The 19,318-nt window shown below is 32.1% G+C and overlaps 1 protein-coding gene across 1 annotated transcript in view; it reads left to right on the plus strand.

The window, feature by feature from the left end:
• Positions 1-17,702, plus strand: part of LOC117162476 (uncharacterized) — a 35,303-nt gene extending 17,601 nt beyond the window's left edge. Inside the window, exons 6-9 of the mRNA XM_076621093.1 lie at positions 7,429-7,610; positions 11,559-11,757; positions 14,161-14,267; positions 16,597-17,702. Of these exons, the coding sequence (XP_076477208.1) occupies positions 7,429-7,610; positions 11,559-11,757; positions 14,161-14,267; positions 16,597-16,722 (614 nt within the window). The 3' untranslated portion in view covers positions 16,723-17,702. The remainder of the gene's footprint in view (positions 1-7,428; positions 7,611-11,558; positions 11,758-14,160; positions 14,268-16,596) is intronic.
• The last annotated feature ends 1,616 nt before the right edge of the window (positions 17,703-19,318 follow it).

A 19,318-nucleotide genomic window follows, 5' to 3' on the forward strand; every position in this document is an offset into this window, starting at 1 on the left:
GCTCGGGTCGGGTAGGTAATAAAATCCGACATGTGTCAATTTTGCTCCAATCGACTGGAAATTTTGACACAATATTCTTAAGATATTATGCATTCAATTAAAAAAATAAAAAAAATGCAAAACAAAAATTTAATACCTTACCTGCTTAATTGGGGTTAATTTGTTTAACTTGAAGCCACTTTTCTATTTTTGTGATATGTTCTTGTAGTGATGTGACTGCTGTTGCAGGGTCAGTGTGCCTGACTAGTACCGCTGTGTCGTCCGCGAATGTCAGTATCTTGCTATTAGAAGTTGTTGGTATGTTGGCCGTGTAAAGTGTGTATAGAATTGGTCCTAAGACGCTACCTTGCGGAACCCCTGCCTTGATGTCTTTAACTTCAGAGTATGTGTCTTTAATTTTTACTACGAAGGTTCTGCTGCTTAAGTAGGATTTAATTAAATGGTATATCTGCTCCGGGAATTGTTTTCCGATTAATTGAAGTAGACTTTCGTGGTTTATTTTGTCAAATGCTTTCTCGATGTCCATAAAGAGGGCTGTGCAGTATTGTTTGTTTTCTAATGCTAGAATTATTTCATTTGTAAGTCTGTGCATTTGCTCTATCGTGGAGTGTTTGTTTATGAATCCAAATTGGTGATCTGGTATTAATTTTTCCTTCTCTATTATTGGTTTTAAGCGGGCGTAAATTATTTTTTCTAGTATTTTGGAAAACACGGAAAGTAGTGATATTGGTCTATAAGATGTTGTTTGGTGTGGATCTTTGCCTGGTTTAGGTAACATTATGATCTGTGCTAGTTTCCATAGTTTAGGATAGTATTGGATTCTTAATATTGCGTTGTAAATTATTGTGATTAGTCGTATCGCTTTTGGAGGAAGGTTTTTTAAAATTTTACCATTGATTAGGTCGATCCCTGGTGCTTTATTGTTTTTTGTTTTCTCGATTATGTTTCTAATTTCTTGTGCTGTTGTTTTATGTATGATATAGTGTTTGTCAGTTGAGGTACTAGTGGTTAACGCATCCTCATCGGTATGACAATTGTGGTTGCTATTATTGATTATATGTGGTGTAAATATGTAGCTTAGATGGTTGGAAAATTCTTCAGCTTGTTCTTCGTTGCTTCTTACCCATGTGTTATCTGCTTTTCTGATTGCTGGGACTAGTTTTATTGGCTTCTTTATTTTCTTTGTGGCTTTCCATAGGGAGTAGTTGGAGTTCTCGTGCGCAGATAGTGACTCTATGAATTTTGTGAACTCATTGTTATTGTGTTCTTTTATTTTGTTTTTAATTTCCTTTCCAAGTTTATTTAGGTATTTTTTATTTTCTTTTGATCTATGTTTTTGCCATTTTGCTTTTGCTTTTCTTTTTTCTCTAATTATTTCGAGGATGTCTGGCGGAATTATTTTTGTTTGTCTATTGGTTGGTTCAGGTATAGTGGTTGCCCATGCTGCTTCTTGGATAGTTTCAGTAAGTGTTGTTACTGCTTGTTCGGTGTGTTCAGGTGTTTTCAATGGGATGTTACAATTGATTTTGTTCTCAATTATTTCTTTAAATGTTTGCCATTTGGTGGTATTATTGCATAGTGTCTCTGAATTGTTATAAAGTATTGGTTTGTTTCTGTATGTAATAATTATGGGTGTATGATCGGAGCTAAGCTCAAGACTGGGTGCTATATATAGTTTATTTGCATTTAGTCCCTTTGTAACTGCAAAATCAAGTAGGTCAGGTATTTTGCTCAGGTCTGTCGGCCAGTATGTCGGTCTTCCTGTGGATAATATATTGAGGTTATTGTTTCTAATGTATTTTTCCAAGGTTCTACCTCGAGGTGTAGTGATTCTTGATCCCCATAGTGTGTGCTTCCAATTATAGTCTCCCGCTGCAATATACTTGTCACCTAAATGTTGCAAGTACTCTTCCCATATTTGCGATGTAATTTTGTGTCGCGGTGGTATATATATTGCTGATAACTGTAAATAGTTGCTACTAGTTTGTACTGTAACGGTGGTTGCTTGGATATATTCCTTACAAACTTGACTGTATAAATGATGTTTAATATCGTTTCTTATTATTACTGCGGTCCCTCCGTGTGCTTTTCCTGAGGGATGCTTGGTATCATATATAGTGTAGTACGGTATTTTTAAATAGTATTTTATAGCGAAGTGTGTTTCTGAAACAAGTAGTATATCGATATTATTGTTGTACAGGAATGTTTTAGTTTCTAAGGCCCTTTGTTGTAGGCTGTTAGAGTTCCAGGCTGCTATTTTAAACGTGTACATTTTTATTTTTTGCTTAGCGTGTTTATGAGTAGCTGTAGCATGTGTGTGATTTGTTGCGTTTGCTGTTTAAGGATTGCGTTTTGTTCACTTATCATTTTTGCTAACATTTCCGTGTTTTTAATGGATAGCTTTATCAGTTCTTTGATTTCTGTAGCGTCGTCGATGTTATTGTTCTGGATTTGATTATCTAAGGGTGTTGACTGTTTGGCTACTTGCGCGTAGCTTCGACTACCAAAGTTATTGGTATTATTATGGTTGGTGTTCATTACATGCTGTATGTTTGTTGATGTTTCAGTTACTGTGCTATCCTAATGTGTGTGAGAGTTAGTGTATATCCTGTTATGAAGCGGCGGAAAAAGTTTACCTTGAAGTTGTTTTCTTACTAAACAGCCTTTGTAACTAGCTGGGTGATTTCCACCGCAATTGTAACATTTTACATCATTTATTTTTCCCGTGTGTGAGCAGTTCACTGTAAGGTGCTTCCCTGCGCATTTGACACACACCGAGTTCCTGTTGCAGTAATTTTTAGTGTGTCCATATTGTTGACGCCTCATGCATTGTGGTATGTCTTTTTTGTGCTTAGATGGCTCGACTGTAATTAATGTGTTTAAAATTTTTTTAATATCGAAAATTTCCTTGTTGTTATTTTTAGGTTCTAATTCTATTAAGAATAGCGGTAGTGGTTGCTTCGTATCGTACCTTGTAATATTGTTTATAGTTCTTGTTTGGTGGCCAATATTTGCTAATTCGTCACTTAGTTTTTTTGTGTTAATTTTTGGATGCAGTCCTCTTCTAACTACTTTGTAGCTCCTTTCCGTTTTGAGCTGGTACGTGTGGTATATAGCATTTTTTCCCCTTAATTCTTTTATAACTTTCCTATAATTTTCTGGTGTGTTTGTTTGGATTTTTACCTATTCTAATTTTGTTTGTTTTATTGTGTAATTATCCTTTCCAACAATATTGTTAAGTTGATCAATAAGCGGGTCTATTATTTGCGCCACAACAAATATTGGTGGAGGTTTTGTAATGTGTGTTGGTTGAGTTGTGGTATTGCTTGTTGGGTCGTCGTCTAATTCTTCTCTTAGCGAGCTGAAGGAGTTTCTTAGCGGTAATTCTTGCAGCCATCGCTGCTTTTCCGTATCTAGATTACCTGTTATCTTTCTTTTTTTGTTATAGCTGGCTACCTTCCAGCTTTCGTCCTGTTGAGTTGTTACTTTATTGATTTCCATGTCAACTTCAATTGTGGCTGAGCAGTCCTGTCCTTGGTTTGTTGGTTGACTTGTTTTTGATGTATCTGTTGTTTTGTATATGTAGTATTGATCTTGTTTGTTAATAATTTTTATTGGTACAACATTCTCCATGGTAGGTTTGCTAGTCTTCTTAATAGAAGACACGGGTTTCCACCGTTTGGCTATAGGCGTAACCGTTCTTAAATTTCTCTTCCCCACTTGCCGCACTTTCTCTGAAGCACTGTTTTACACGCCCGTTTAGCTCGGCTGCTCGGGCAGAACTGAGATATAACGATGTGGCAATAGTATTTACTAACGCGGTATAGGTATGACGGAGTTCTCCGAGGTTATATTCTGTACGCGGATGCGATAAAAACGAGATCAGGAAATTATTACGCACATTGAGCAAGAGACGATCCAAGAGTTTCAGGAAAATCGTGACAAACTGAGAGTAATGGCAAAGCAAAATCTATTAAAAATGCAGGAAGACAATAAGAAAACGTACAATCTAAAATGTTTGATAGTGAGGAAATACAAAAGAAGTGACCTAGTGTTTACTGAACGAATACAGTTTCGACCGAAGCTCAAATTGAAACAGAAATGTTTAAGACATATAGGATAAATAGAGTTAAACGTAGTGATCTGTATGAGATAGTTCATGTGAGTGATTGTGAAGGAATTTCGGTAATCACCACGGCCGAAGATCATATGAAATCGTTTAATTGAAATAGTGACAGCGATGCGTAGCATTCGAGGACGAAAATGTGTTAGAAAATACCGAGTTTAAGAATGGAATATAACTGCGGCAAAAATATAAAGTATCTTTGAGGTACCGATATCGATGCTGAGATGCGACCGATGGTTGATTCCTGAACGGGTGTGAGTGTGTGTATGTATGTACGTGAGTGCGAATGTCAACAAAAAGACGGAAGACAGTCTTCGATTGGCGTGTGAGAAGAACAAACATAGAGTACCGATTATTCTTACATTATTCCTGAACTCCTTGTCATTTTACTGCATTGTCAAAGGATTAAGGCAGTTATTGTGTGTTACCGTTCTATGTATATGTCGGGTTTACATTAGAATTAGAGTTAGGAGCGTGAAACGAATCTTCGTTCGGATTACACGTTGTCGTTATGCAATAGAGAAGACATTGACTAGTGCAAATACGATTATTATAGAATTGGACAAGTAACCGTGGTAATTAGATGCTCGAGAAACTAATGACAATGATCCTAGGTTCAATAACGAATCCGCGGTCAACGGGATGATAGATGAACATGCTCACAATATCTAAGTCGGGCTCTTTGTTAAAACGTGGAATATCCACCGAGCGTACAGACACTAAGTAACTCGCTAATACGACCTCACGAGAGAATGACTTTCCGTCGCGATGATGCTGCGGAGGAAAACTATGATGGGGTGTGTCTAAGGACACGAGATCATCGGATTCGTCGAGGATAGCCTTCGTTCGAGGCTAGGCGAGGGAAATTGGCGTTGCTGCTAATTGGTCAATCTCCATATCGATGGTTAGAAAAAGATGCTAGCCGCCCTCGAGGGAAATTTGCTAGTGGGAGACGCCGTTCGTTGAAAAATAGGTCTCCCCTATCTTCCCGTAGTTGGGACAAAGACTGTTTGTCTGTTCGAAGGACTTTAGATAACTAAATCTTAATATTTATAAGGGCCCTCGGGCTAGCTGATCACGTACTGTAGAGACGCGTCGGCATCTGGTAACCATCATACCCGAAGAATAGGATCTGCGTGTGGCGAGCCACGGGACAGAAACCGTTGGAATGTTTACTGTCGCGTGCCGCTACAAATATTTCTTTTAAGGACAGCTATAGAATTACTCCGTACCTTTGTTAGACAAACCGTTCATCCCGTGACCGCGGCTACGTTCGGCGACTGGCTGTCGCCTCGAGCCCAAGCTCACTATCACAAATCTCGAACAAATATAATCGGATCGAAAGACGACAATTGTTTAATTACGCCTATGATAGAATCTAGATTACCGTGTTAGGGGATTGTTCCAAAGTTCCAAAGGGGAAGCTTCGATGTCCTTTCATCTCCGACATATATATTATTTCACATTAATTTTAAATACATGTACTACTTTTAACTTTTCTTTTCTTGATGTTCTTACGTTATTATACGAAAATTTAATTTCCATTTATATGCACTATATCGATATGTATCTCGTATCGATACGATGGTTCGTTACATATCTCTGAAATTAATTGAAATTTAATTCTGCGTAATGCCTTAACATTTTCTAAAAGTAAGTAACCTTCCAGCAGTAACAAATAATTTTAATATCCAGACAATTTAAACTCCTAGGGAAAGTTACACGATCTTAAATGTCGATTTCCTAAAACTTATACTTGTTTGCGGTATAGTAATGCCGGAGAATTGGGATAAAGATGTTCATACCAACTGCTAGATATAAGGTATTGGCCATGTGCCAAATGGTCGGTTATTAGATCATGAATAGAATGAATTAAAGTAGGAACTTTTACATCCACAGTTGGTATAACGACGCGTCAGAAGTACTATTTATATTGTTTTTTACGGAACAACTTCATTAAAGTCAAACCTACGATTTCTTTACTTTTCTAGAATACGTATGTGATAGAATAATATACGTTCCCATTCTTGAAGAACAATATTTTCTAAGAAAACAAAATCAGATATATCTATGTATACCAATAAGATATTGTTAATTAAAAATAGTAAAATTTGTTTAGATCTCCTTTACTACATTTGTAATTCATTAAACGTATAGATTTTTCTCAAAAGATCTAATGTGTATGAAGGTGAAATTATGAATAGTAATAATTGAAAAATTGTATACATGATAAAAAAATATTGTTAATTAGAAATAGTAAAGGTTATAAGATTTCCCCTTACTACATTTTTAATTAATCAAATATATAGAGTCATGGCCAAAAATAAATGAACAGGTATGGAAGTAAATATCAATGAAATTTAATTAAACTAGTACTAGTGTTATTGTATATTTCAGCTTTATTTATTGTATGTATGTCCTCATAGATATATGTATGTCATACATACATTGTTTAATAAATATTAAAATTAATAGTTTACATTTTTGTAAACTAGTCATATTTAGCGAAAATGAAACATATATTCATATTTGTTTAATCATCACTTTTAGAAGTATTATTCATTACAAAATTATAGAATATTATTAATTTCCAAATTCAAAATAGCACTTGGGCAAATTATTAACTCACAAAATAATAAATATTATTCTTAAGAATGCTGATTGTAGTTCTGATGCATTATGGCTTCTCAAAAAATCAGAGTAAGATGTTTTTATTATTAATAATTAATGAAAAAGAATATTTGACCACAGTTCAAAAAGTGCAAGGCTTAATGTCTTGCTTATTCCTTCGATAAAACATGCATATATTGGAATGTATAACCTCAAAAAAGGTTATTATAATTGAATCATAAGTGATAAATAGACTGCGAGTGTTTATATATGGAAAGATATTTGAAATACAATACTGTAATAATATCTAATAAACGATACAGATTTCTAGTTAGACTCCACTTATTTAATTATATTTATAAGAATATGAATTTGCATAAACATTCATAATCGACTTATAAGAAATACTCAGTAGTTTGGATTAGGTTATATAATTTTTAGAACCTGATCTTATTTTGTATCCTATATTTTACACAATAAGAATACATTAAAAAATATCTGCAAAATTATGTTAAATTAAACTAGCCTACTAAAACATTTTAAAATTAAGGAACTTCATTCACACTGGTAGAATTACTTCTGGATTATTAGTAAACTGCGGATGTTTATGCATTTATAAGAAACTTGAAGGTTTAAGAATATATAGAATGTACGTAATGTGCAAAAATATTCTGTTATATTTGTTAATGTAGGTGGACAAACTAAAGAAGAGGTGATTGAAACAAACGAAAGATTAAGAATCGTAAGGATACGCCTCGACGGAAGCTACGAGATCGCTAAACGTGCCCTTGTTGAACTCATGTGCAAATATACTGATAGCAAGCAAGTTCGTAACGTATTTCAACGTTACAACCTGTTAAAACTAATGATTAAGGTAATTATAATATTGTATTCTTAAAGATTAATAAATTAGTATTCAAAGTTATCTAACGTATTCATGAATTCTACGTAATTTATAACATACTCTTCAACGTGAAACATTACTTAATAGATTTCAAATATCAGTATAATTAACATTAACGATACTTCTATATTCATTTATACTATAAAAACCATATTTTATCAATTTTTGACATGAAGTGAATCGTTGGAGTGTTAATATTTAAATAAAAAATATTAATTTTATTAAATGGCATATATTAGATAATATTGATTTTATTCATTAATACTAGACTAAACAGGATTTCTATGAAAGAAAATGTAAGTAAACTTTTCCAGTGTATTATTAAAGTCTAGTAATCTAGATTGCATTACATTTTAATAGGATTATCTTTAGTTTCATAACAGGTACATACCACGAATGCAATCCAGACATTTATGAGAGATAATAAATTATTTTCGTGGTTCCGTTAATATGAATAATATACGAATATAGGTACGTGAAAATATAGCGAACAAAAAGTAACTTCGTTCCTAACACAGTTGCACATCTTTGTCTACAATTGTCCAGTGAAATCCACTGACCGTATTCTCTTCCGTACATCTTTTTGTCTAGTGACGTTACAATCGAATGCTAATAACACTGGTATATGTTAAGTGAGTTGAAAGGTGTAAAGTTCACTTTGATTAAGATCGTAGATACAAACTTCAGGTTCAATTTCCAACAATAAAATTAATATTTTAAAAATCAATTCGTCATCAGTACTAATTATTAAACAACTAATTATGTAAATTCACTTTCGGCCCTAATAATTTGATACCTACAATTACAAATGTATATACAGACAATATCATCAAAACATCATCGATAAATCATTTTTAAATACAAATAATACTTTTTTTTATTTATTTTATTTATTAAAATTACAATCAATTCTCGTGTTGAGAATTTTCAGTAATTTTTCTGGCGTGGCGCAGTGACATGGCTGATTATTTATAATAAGTTAATACTTATTATAGATAAGTATAATTTATAAGTAAGTATTATAAATAAGTAAATATTACTTAATTTAGATAACTAACTAATACTCGAAACGATAAATCTTTTAACAAATATTCTTATAGATAAAAAAGACATGAATCATTCGAAGGATTTCTATGTTTGAAATTAGGAAAGAATCCTAATAAAATAGTTGGTCTGAATCAATACATATATATATAGCTTTCTTTCCGAACTTTTCCGAACCTTTCCGAACCGAATAGAAGCTATGGTTTTCTTTGCTTTTATTCGTTTCATGTAACGTGTCAATATACGTAGATGAAAAGACGGGATATTCTGTAACAGCCAATTACTTTGGACACTAATTCATTCTGAACTCTTTTCCTTGTATTTCCTTTCTCAGAATTTACGCAATACTATAATAATGAAAGTGTTTATCTACACTTTCCAAAGAAATATTTCTTTCTATCAATATGTCAACAAAAGTACAATTTGCAGTAGATAAACAAATGATATTTTTTGATATTTTATTAAAACTATATAAATGTAAATTATATTATGTTTCTTTAATTAAACCAAAATTCTTGAATTTAGTAGATAAATTTTCAAAAAAAGATTATTTTTATTTTTTCAAGAAACTTTGTTTTTCAATACCATATTATGCATTTTGTACTATCTATCTATTAGAAGTATTATGTAGTTTAATAGAAATTCTTTAAGATTCCCAAGCAACTGTGTATGTGCTCCATATTCTCTGTATACCTTACATTTTTTCTCTCTAAACGTCTTTTTCCCTGCTCTTTCCACATTGTCACATTTTATTCTCGGCTACCGCTCCTTATGTTTCTCTTCCACCATTTTGTCCTCCAGATATTCTTCAATTTCCATTCCTATCTTGCACCAATCACAATAGCTTGACTCGTCAGGTTTGCTCCAATCATCCTTCCCTGTTCTTTTATTTTTAACCCTCTTTTAAGCTCTCTTTTTTCTTCTTCAAATCTTTCCTGCTTTCTTGTCATCTCCTATGTTGTTTCAGTTTCTACTTCTTCCATTACATCAATTACTTCTCTTTTCTATACTGATAGCGCTTCATTTTCAATTCTGCGGAGGTCTGCAATTTGATGAATTGTGGCTCATCTGCCTGCTCCTATCTGTAATATCTCGAGGATATAGCTCGCTGCCCTTTTACATACTTATACCTTAATTCTCCTAACGTCAGACTCCATTCTCCATATGTATTCTGGAATGTTGGTATTTGATCCTGGAATTATTTTCAGGCATCTTCTCTGTGCCCTTTCTATTTCCTCTTCTTCCTTCTCTTCCAACTGCGTACTTCCACTCCATACATGAACCCTGTACTGGTGTATCTATTAAGTACAACTTTTTTTTCAAGCCTCCAATTTCTGTTCTTCTCGCCAAGCTCCCTACTGTATTCGCGGTTTTTCAGACTTTCGCTGCGATACGGTGATCCTTAAATGCTTAAATGCAACGTGTTACCCGTTGATAACCAATGCCCCAAGTATTTATACCTATTGATTACTTCCATTCATTTTGAATATCAGTTCCCTGTCTCAGATAAATCGAAGACCTTAAAATCTTTAAATGCAATATATAGTTTTCTGCCTTTTTTTTTTAATTTGTTATCGATTAGGCCATTTAAGACAAATGTATGATCTAGCATACTTCTCTTTTATCAAAAGATTGCCTGACTTTCCTTTAGTATCTTGTCATCTTCTGATTCTCCCTCCCAAAATCTTTGTTGATAACTTAAAATCGTCATTAACTCATATTCAACGATCGGGAGGATGACTCCTCTGTAATTGGAAGCTACTTCCTCGTCCCTTACTTGATATGTATATTATTGGAAAAATCCTTATCTCTCCTCAGTTTTTCGCTAGCTATTTCATTAAGAAGTCCTCTCAATTTTGGCATCCATTTGCTGAGTAGGTTTCCTAAAAATTCAACTTTAAGTTCATCTTGTTCTGCTGCTTTATTCTTTTTCGTCAATTTCAGAGATTTCCGTGCTTCTTCCTCTTCTATGTCTTTGTTTAGTGTTTCTTCATTTCCTACCACTTTTCTTCCTTTATCCTCCTGTGTTTCCCTTACCCGTTTCTCATTCCTTTGCTTCTCCCTTTTCTTTCTTTCTTTCGTCCCCCAGGAATCGCTCATGAATTTGCTTTTCCATCCTCTTTCCACTTTTTCTTGTTTTTCCTCCTTCTTTTCCTTTATCACCCTCACCCTTTCCTCTTTAAGAATCTTTAGTTCGTCCTATCGTTTTATTTCTAGATATTTTTTGGACGTGTTCCATACTTATTTTATTTGCTCTTTACAATCTTTTACAAAGACTTCCCGGCTTCTCTTGTCGATTATGTATTTTATATTATATATATTTCTATTTATGTAAGTAAAATCCATCGAATTGAAATTATTTTTTGGTTACTAACTTTTAATTTTATGGAAAAGTTTCTTATTAAAAAATGTTGAGTAGGAGATCCACCAAACTGAAAATATTGGAACATTTTTTAAATTTAAGGTATAATATGCTTCAAAAACAAAATTTCTGTAATACATTTATATATGGTTAATTAATCTTTAAACGTCAAAATAAAGAGGTTGATGTAGAAATATTTGTATTAATGTATAAATAGTTTTGACTGAGTTTAAAATATTAAAATGTTTTTAAACCAAGATATAATATTTTTCAAAAACAGAAAATTCAATATGTTTTTATTTTACTAATTAATTACTAAATATCGTAATAATGAAGTTAGTGAAGTTAATTCAGATTAAGATATTAAAATATTTATTTAAAATAAAAAATCTAATATGTTTCTATCTAACTAGTTAATGCTTAAATGTCACAGTAAACAAGTTGGCGCAAAAATATGTCAAATGATCTATATTTGTAAATATACAAGGGCATCTATGACTTTATCTTTCTAGGACGTCATCAAGTTGGAGACTCAATACTGGACACTGGTGGATATACCTAAACAGGAAAAACAGGAAACAGTGCCTGCCTTTGTTCTACGCGCATGTTCCATTATGGAAAAGACCCACAAAAGCGGGGAGGGTGTGAAAACTTCGGCCCGTCTGGCCGAGGAAGCTGATACCAAAAGAGAACGCATTGAAAGACTCGAAAGTGAGTTGAAATTCTATTACAGAAGATCAATTTTCCAAATATGGATTGTTCCAATGTATAAGGTGTTTAAATATAAAGTTGAAAATCAATAGATTAGAGAACAATTGCTAAACATACATATGTTTGCTTTTCGAGAATGTATCTATTTTAGCACGTTGACTGCCACGCGTGTTTTCAAAGAAATCCCCGTCGATACCAGTGATCCCTGCGTTCCCTGCTAGGTGCTCCCATCGATATTTTAATAATGCGAATTGCTCAAGTGGTGGTCTCAAGAATGATCTTTCGTTTCATTTGTTCGCAACATTCAAACCACTAGCTGTTGTTGAATATAACGAAGGAAAGTGTGGTATAGATTATTCCGACCAAATGGTTTCTTATGCTACCACAATTAGAAAAGGGATCAAATGATACAGAAAACTTGCCATTCGATTCTTTTTGGGAATTTCTGTTGTAAACGCTTTGACGGTTTGCAAAATTGCAACAAGAAAAAATATAAATATTAGAATATTTAGACAATTATTAGTTGCAAAATTATTAGGGTTTTTCTGAAAATACAAAATATCCTTGTCTTCGACGGAGTCAGCATAATATCGCCGTTCGGAAGAATGACTCCGGAAGAAGCATTAGACGCGCATGCAAACTATGTTATGCAAATAAAAGACGTCGAATGGATCGAACAAAGGCACAAAAGAATTTGAAGAAAACAATAACTTATTGTCCAAATTGTCCCGACCAACCTCAGCTGTGTATAGAATGCTTTAAAGTTTTACATTCTAAATAATTTTTCTAATAAACCATTTTCGTATTTTTATTTTATAACAATTCAACTATTATTACAATTAATTATTAATTAACCATTTATTATTATGGAATATCTTTTCAAATACCTACGGCGATCCTTCGCAAGTAGTCAAATAAGCGACACCCGAATACGGGTGTCGTGGCGGTCAACGTGTTAATAATAAAAATAATATTGTTAATTTATAATATTATATTATAATGTTACTATCTATATATAATATCATACGAAATGCTTATATGAAAGATTTATAAATATTTTAAAGAGATAACTGATCACGAAAGAATTACGGAATGTATATGATTTCAATGATATCGTTGGATATATCATAACATAGTTCAATAAAAATGTTACGAAAATAAGTTGTAGCGATTATTAGAAAATATTACGAAAATAAAAATAAATAAAATATATCTGAGAAGTTATCGCAGTGATTCCAGTTATGAATTGAATTCGAATTGAAATTAAACTATCTGCTAAATTAATAGTCCTATGTTATGATAGATTTATTTTTTTTACGCAAAATTACGAGCTGGATCGGCTAACGTAATGAAAAATATATGATTTCATCTAAAAAAACAAACTTGACCTACATATGTCCACTACGCATATTTTTACAAAAACTAATCACGTCAAATTATGTCCCCCTTGAAACCATTTCAAACATCCATTTCATCAGAATTGACACTACAATTTGAAGACAAACATGATCATTTGGTAATAGTAAAATAATTTACTAACTTAGTTCTGTTGTTAAATATATGTTTTTAAAATAAAATTTTAATAAAGTATAATAGATGAATAACAGTTTTAAAACAATTAAGTTCTTCGCTGTTCTTACCTAAGATCTATACGTATGTAACTATACATATATTGCTTTTTTTTACTATCTATATAATATAAATACACCTATTACAAATTATGGTTAATTACGACATACTTTTCAAAGCCATTAACGCTACTATTACCGACGTCTACAATGCAAAACTTGCACCAAAGAGATCAAAATGGAAGGTGTGTAAAAATTTATGTACAATTCAAGAAAATGCAAGTTTTTATTTATATATTTTACAAAAAATCACACGAGTTCCCCAGTTGTGAATGCATAAACATACATACATATAGTGCTACAAAAATTACTATGAAAAATTGCAAATTGGTCATTTTAATTGTTAATTAATTTAACATGAATTGTTAAGACAATTTTAGTGTTAAAAATTATCTATCTTATAGTCGATTCTGTAGAATAAAGCGAATAGAAAGAAAATAAATATAACTGGAATGAAATGTCATATAATGTGTAAAACATTGAGATTCAACTTCTTATAGAAAATATTAAACGTGTCATAAAAAGATAAAGCCCGATATGACTTTAAAATAAATTACTGATTAAGTCAATTACGCATTGCATCAAATAGCATATACGTTATATACGTTTTTCATTGAACGTAATAGGTTTTACATTTGTTCTCTATCGATTTATTCCTCTGTATATATTCTTATATATATATAATATATATATAATATATAATATATATATATATATATAAGTGGTAATATATATATATATATATCATATATATCATATTTATTTGTATGTATAGGTATGACAACAGCTCAAATTGAAGCAGAGAACACTCAAATGACTAACGACCTGTACAGATTATTGAAAAAGTACACGGGACTGAGAAATCTCATTCGAGACTTAAAGGTATTTATAAACTAAGTAAACCAAATTATTCTTTGCTTCACATGTCTTTTTTTCTTTCTTTTACATGTATCGAAACTGAATAAGTTGGTAAATAATTCCTGAAAAACATGTTCGAAAACATGCTCGCTTGAGAACCTTCCTTATGTTTTTAGCATGCAAATACACATATATACATATCTTATACGTAAATCCCACTTTATTTCTTCGTCCTTCATTATCCAAACAGAGTAACTATAAAAGAAGTTATTCAACAGAGAAAAGAAATGACTGTTCGTAAAATTATGACAATTTATTTGCGTCAACGGAGCTATTGTTCAAAGTCAAAAACGTTTCTTCACGTTGTCTTATAAATGCAAAAATGCCGGTCAGAGATTTTTATATGACGTACCCACAATACCGATACTTCGTTTAAGAAGAAATGGTACGACCGAGATGAATAAAGTAGGAATAACTTAGCGCTGCGCGGCCCACATAGATTTATCATTATCCACAGTGCTCACTTCAAACCTGACAAAGTTCGTAAAGAAATAATAGTTCCTGGCACTGATTGATCAAGATTTTCTCGCGTTGCTTTTCTTAGACAGACAGTTCCGTAACGTATTGCTTGAAACAAATTCTAATCTACATCTTATTAGTCTAAAGCTTCTAGAAAAATAGAAAAATGTGGAACGTACTTTTTAGAATAAAAAAATTGTATATTTATATCCAAGTATATCATAATTTACAAATACAATTAAACGTCTGTAGAGGTGGGGTTTAATGGACGAGATTACTCGTTGTTGAAACCGTCGAATATATTTAAAATGATAGATTAGTATACAGACCATGTTCACAAAGACGCTCGTACTAACCGATTCGCTAAGACAGTGTATAAGTCGTAAAATAGGATCGCTAATGACTCGTTAATTAGATCGCGGATAATTCGTTGATAACTGGTTGATAACTGATCGACAGCTGACTGTAACTCATTTCCTTGCGATCGCATTCGCTTGTTTATACTGCTCGGGGGAGAGTCGGAAAATTCACATTCGTCTTCGTTCGACGGTTGCACGTAACGGCGACATTGTTTTGATCGGAGTTTATTTATTCTTACATTACGTGTATCCTAACGATCTTGATACTCCGAGGCAAAACAACAACATGATTTGAATTGACCTCTAACTCATGACTTTTGTTTTTCTCTACTTTTTGTTTTTCTCGTTTTAATGTTGCTTTCCACAGTCATTAGCAACCTCATGTACCTATCCTTGTTCAATTTTTAATATATTTACACTGATTCTAATGCATAAACATCCACAATATTATAATATTATGAACCATATGAAAGGTTTCTTATATAAATTTCTTATGTAAATTTAGTTATCACTAAAGGGGTAAAGGGCCCCTTTATCTGCCTTTTCACTTTATAATATAAAATAAAATATTTAATGTGATAACATTGATAATAATCTAATAGTTATTCTAGATATAAAAATATAATCACAATGTTCATTAATTCTTTCCAAATTGAAATTATCGAACTTTTCCTTACCAAGCAAATGACAGATCCAATACAATTACAGGATTGATAATAAAAACAATACTTCTAAAATTTGTTTACTTCTTAGATAATAACGCAAACTCACAACAGGGTGGAATTAATGTTATAAAAAATAATTTATACTTTACTATCAAATGAAAATTAACCAGTTCTATAAAAACCTTCGTCACGAAGTCTTTATGGCTATAATTAAATAGGTATAGTTTTTCTGCGATATGATTATAAATGCACTCACTCAGGAATTGTGTATATTGTACATATTATTATACAGGGTGGTTGGTAACTGGTGGTACAAGCGGAAAGGAGGTGATTCTACGCGAAAAAAGAAGTCGAAAATATAGAATAACAATTTTTCGTTTGAGGCTTTGTTTTCGAGAAAATCGACTGTGAATTTTCGCTCGGTACGCGTGCGGTACGTTTTAACGGATCTCACTGTTTGATCGTTGTCTCGATGAAAGAATTAAAAAAAAAAAAATTAAAAAAAGTTTTTCATTCCATATTTTCGACTTCTTTTTTCGCGTAAAATCACCCCCTTTCCGCTTGTACCACCAGTTACCAACCACCCTGTATAATTATGAATATTTTGTTTAAAAAATTAAATTGTATTGAACAGAAATTAAAAATGCTAGAGCAATCTTTCGCTGTCATGGAGAAAAATAAACGTGTACAGAAATTGTTTTTGTCATGAATTCTTTAATTTTTTCATTTACAAATTTACAATTACTCACTATTTTGTCATAGACCATGACCTACCTTATGTTAATAATACTAATGCTCTGTCTCCCACAGGAGGAATACAATAGCTCAAAAGTGTATCCAATCTTTCCCCGTTATCCGATCTTAAAGGACATGATAAAGGATATAATGCATAATCCAGACTATATGGAAGTTTGTCACGAGGTGGACCAAGCATAGCGGCCAGACCCCCTCCACCGCTCGCCACGTATGACCTTGTAAAAAGGATCTTAGCGGGGACGTTGGTGAAGGGGGTGTACCAGAAACAAGCCTGAGCAAGACTTTCACTTCTCCATTCATGGTGACTAATTACCGCAAATTCTGTTTTATTTCACACTTACGGTCTCTATAAAAATCTACATATCTGTGTTTATAGCACGTTTCGTCTGATGATATTCAGCCGGTACATATTTACAAGAAACTATACATCACCTTGTGTGTACGCTAATTGGAATCATGTTTGTTAATTGAATGCCCGAAGAAAATATGCGTGAATGCAAAGTAAGGAAATATGACATTGAGTTGTGAGGGGAAAAGGAACAGAAGATAGATTTTATAAAAAAATATATAATTAAACGAACATTCCTTTGAAGATTCTCCGTATGTTGGAATGATGCTTTTAGTATAGTATTTTTCGTGGTATTTTATGGTATCACGAGAGATCTGCTACTTGGCGACAATAAATAACAATACAAATGCAGAAATTAATTTTTGTTGCATTTTTATTGAATAAAGAATTTTTAGAATTATAAAATAACTTATTAGTATTTCAAGAGAAAAGAGGATAATTCATCAAAAATGAAATTATGTAAAATTATTTGCTTGTTGTGATTCTAAAATTTCGTCTTTTCGATCTGAAAAATAAGATAATTATCAAAAGGATTCTTTAATGTGAAAATTCATCAAAATATAGAAAGAAATAAAGATATATTTCGACAGGAGCGCCAAGTACTACAAGAACAACTAATTCCAACATAGGGAAGAAATAAAATTGATCATCTTAGTTTCTGATTACGATCGGAATAGCCGCTTGCACGTTGAAACACAAAATACAAAAATTACACCAGTACGTTTCATACGTAAACGTTGTGTAAACGTGGTGTAAAATTTCTGTTAAGGCAGTTCATAATGGAGAAAATCCTGAGAAATGTTAGGTTTATAAGATGTGTCCCCATCGTCGAGTGTTGTGTATCTTTGTATGCAAATTATATCGTATGCGCGTGCATGTGCTTATCAAAATAAAAAAATGATTTAAGTGATTAAGTGTAAAATGCAACACTCTGCTTTCTGCTACTCGATGGTCGTAATACGTGATGCCGTCATTAAGCATTGTCAACTTAATAAGAGTTTGTTGAACAAAGAAGACCTCTCTTTACCTACGAACAGGACAAACGGTAGCAATTTAGTAAGATAATATATTTATTCTGCGTCAAATATCGCTTTGCGAATGATGACACTCTTTTTCGTAATACAGAAACATTTTGCTTCGACTACGGTGGGAACTAGATATTTAGGTATAACATCATTAACTCATTAATAATCGTTGTCGTACGCGATGGTGTAACCGCAACCGATGTAACACAGGATGATGTTGATGGTGATGTTGCACAGAGAAAAATTTATTGTATCCATTATTTTATGTTATAATTTTTTCTATAGAGTTTATTGAAGTTTAATATCGTACCAACTATAAAATTATTAGCAGTACTATAGGAGGATATATCATAGTGCGAGATATTAATTTGCACTAATTTATCAAGTAATTTTGTATCCTCGATAGATATTAACAAACTTGATTTCGCTTTATTCATGCATATTCAACACTTAAATAGCGATTTTTTAAATCTCATACTGGAAGTCATTTGAAAAAGAATAAGTCATTAAAAGTTCAATACAAAGGATTTGTCTTTCACTTCTATCATGGTTCTCAAATTTCTTCTCGTCTTTTTCTTTCGTAAAATTTTAAATTCTGCAGGAATAATCTTTTCTATTTTATGAAACAAATGATTCTATACCTTTGTATTTTGTTGTATCTATGCTTTATTTATCAATTGTTTAGATATGTAACATTATACACATAAAATATTTCTTAAACTCCTAAAAGAAAAATGCCTAACAGAGTTAAAATTTATGTATCTTGAAACATATACTTGATATAAAAACATAATTTTTCCGTCTAGTGAAAGTGGAAAAATTGCTATCAATATCCTTACTTCGTGCAGAAAGCAGTTCACTTATAATATCCTGTACGAACTTCTTTTCATCATCAGTTGAAAAACTACACGATGTATGTGCTGTATTCACATTCGACTCCAATTAAAACGCAATGACTGCTTTGTATATCTTGGTTGAAACAGTGCTAACCATAGATCATACACATTTACGTTATTGTATAATAACGCAGAAAGAAGAGGATGTATTCTTTAAGAAATTTGACGTAATAAACATATCTCATCATTATCACATTTACATATATACAATATAAATATAAAAGCACCTACATGATATAAACAGACACACGTGCGTACTTTTACAACAAATTGAAATAAAATATTTCACTTTAGTCAACCTCTACATCTTCAGAAATTATAAAATTATCCATTGTTCTACGTAACGTCGATTCATCTTATATTTCTTTGGTAGCGAAGTACATATGTATGTATGTAAGCAAGATATGTTTATCTACTAACATAATTATATGATGCACTATAGTTTTTATAAAAACTGTTAAATCAATAAAATATCGTATTCGCTATAATTCATGAAAAATATTCGA

Source organism: Bombus vancouverensis, chromosome 1 (genome assembly GCF_051014615.1).
Source record: "Bombus vancouverensis nearcticus chromosome 1, iyBomVanc1_principal, whole genome shotgun sequence".
Lineage (NCBI taxonomy): Eukaryota > Metazoa > Arthropoda > Insecta > Hymenoptera > Apidae > Bombus > Bombus vancouverensis.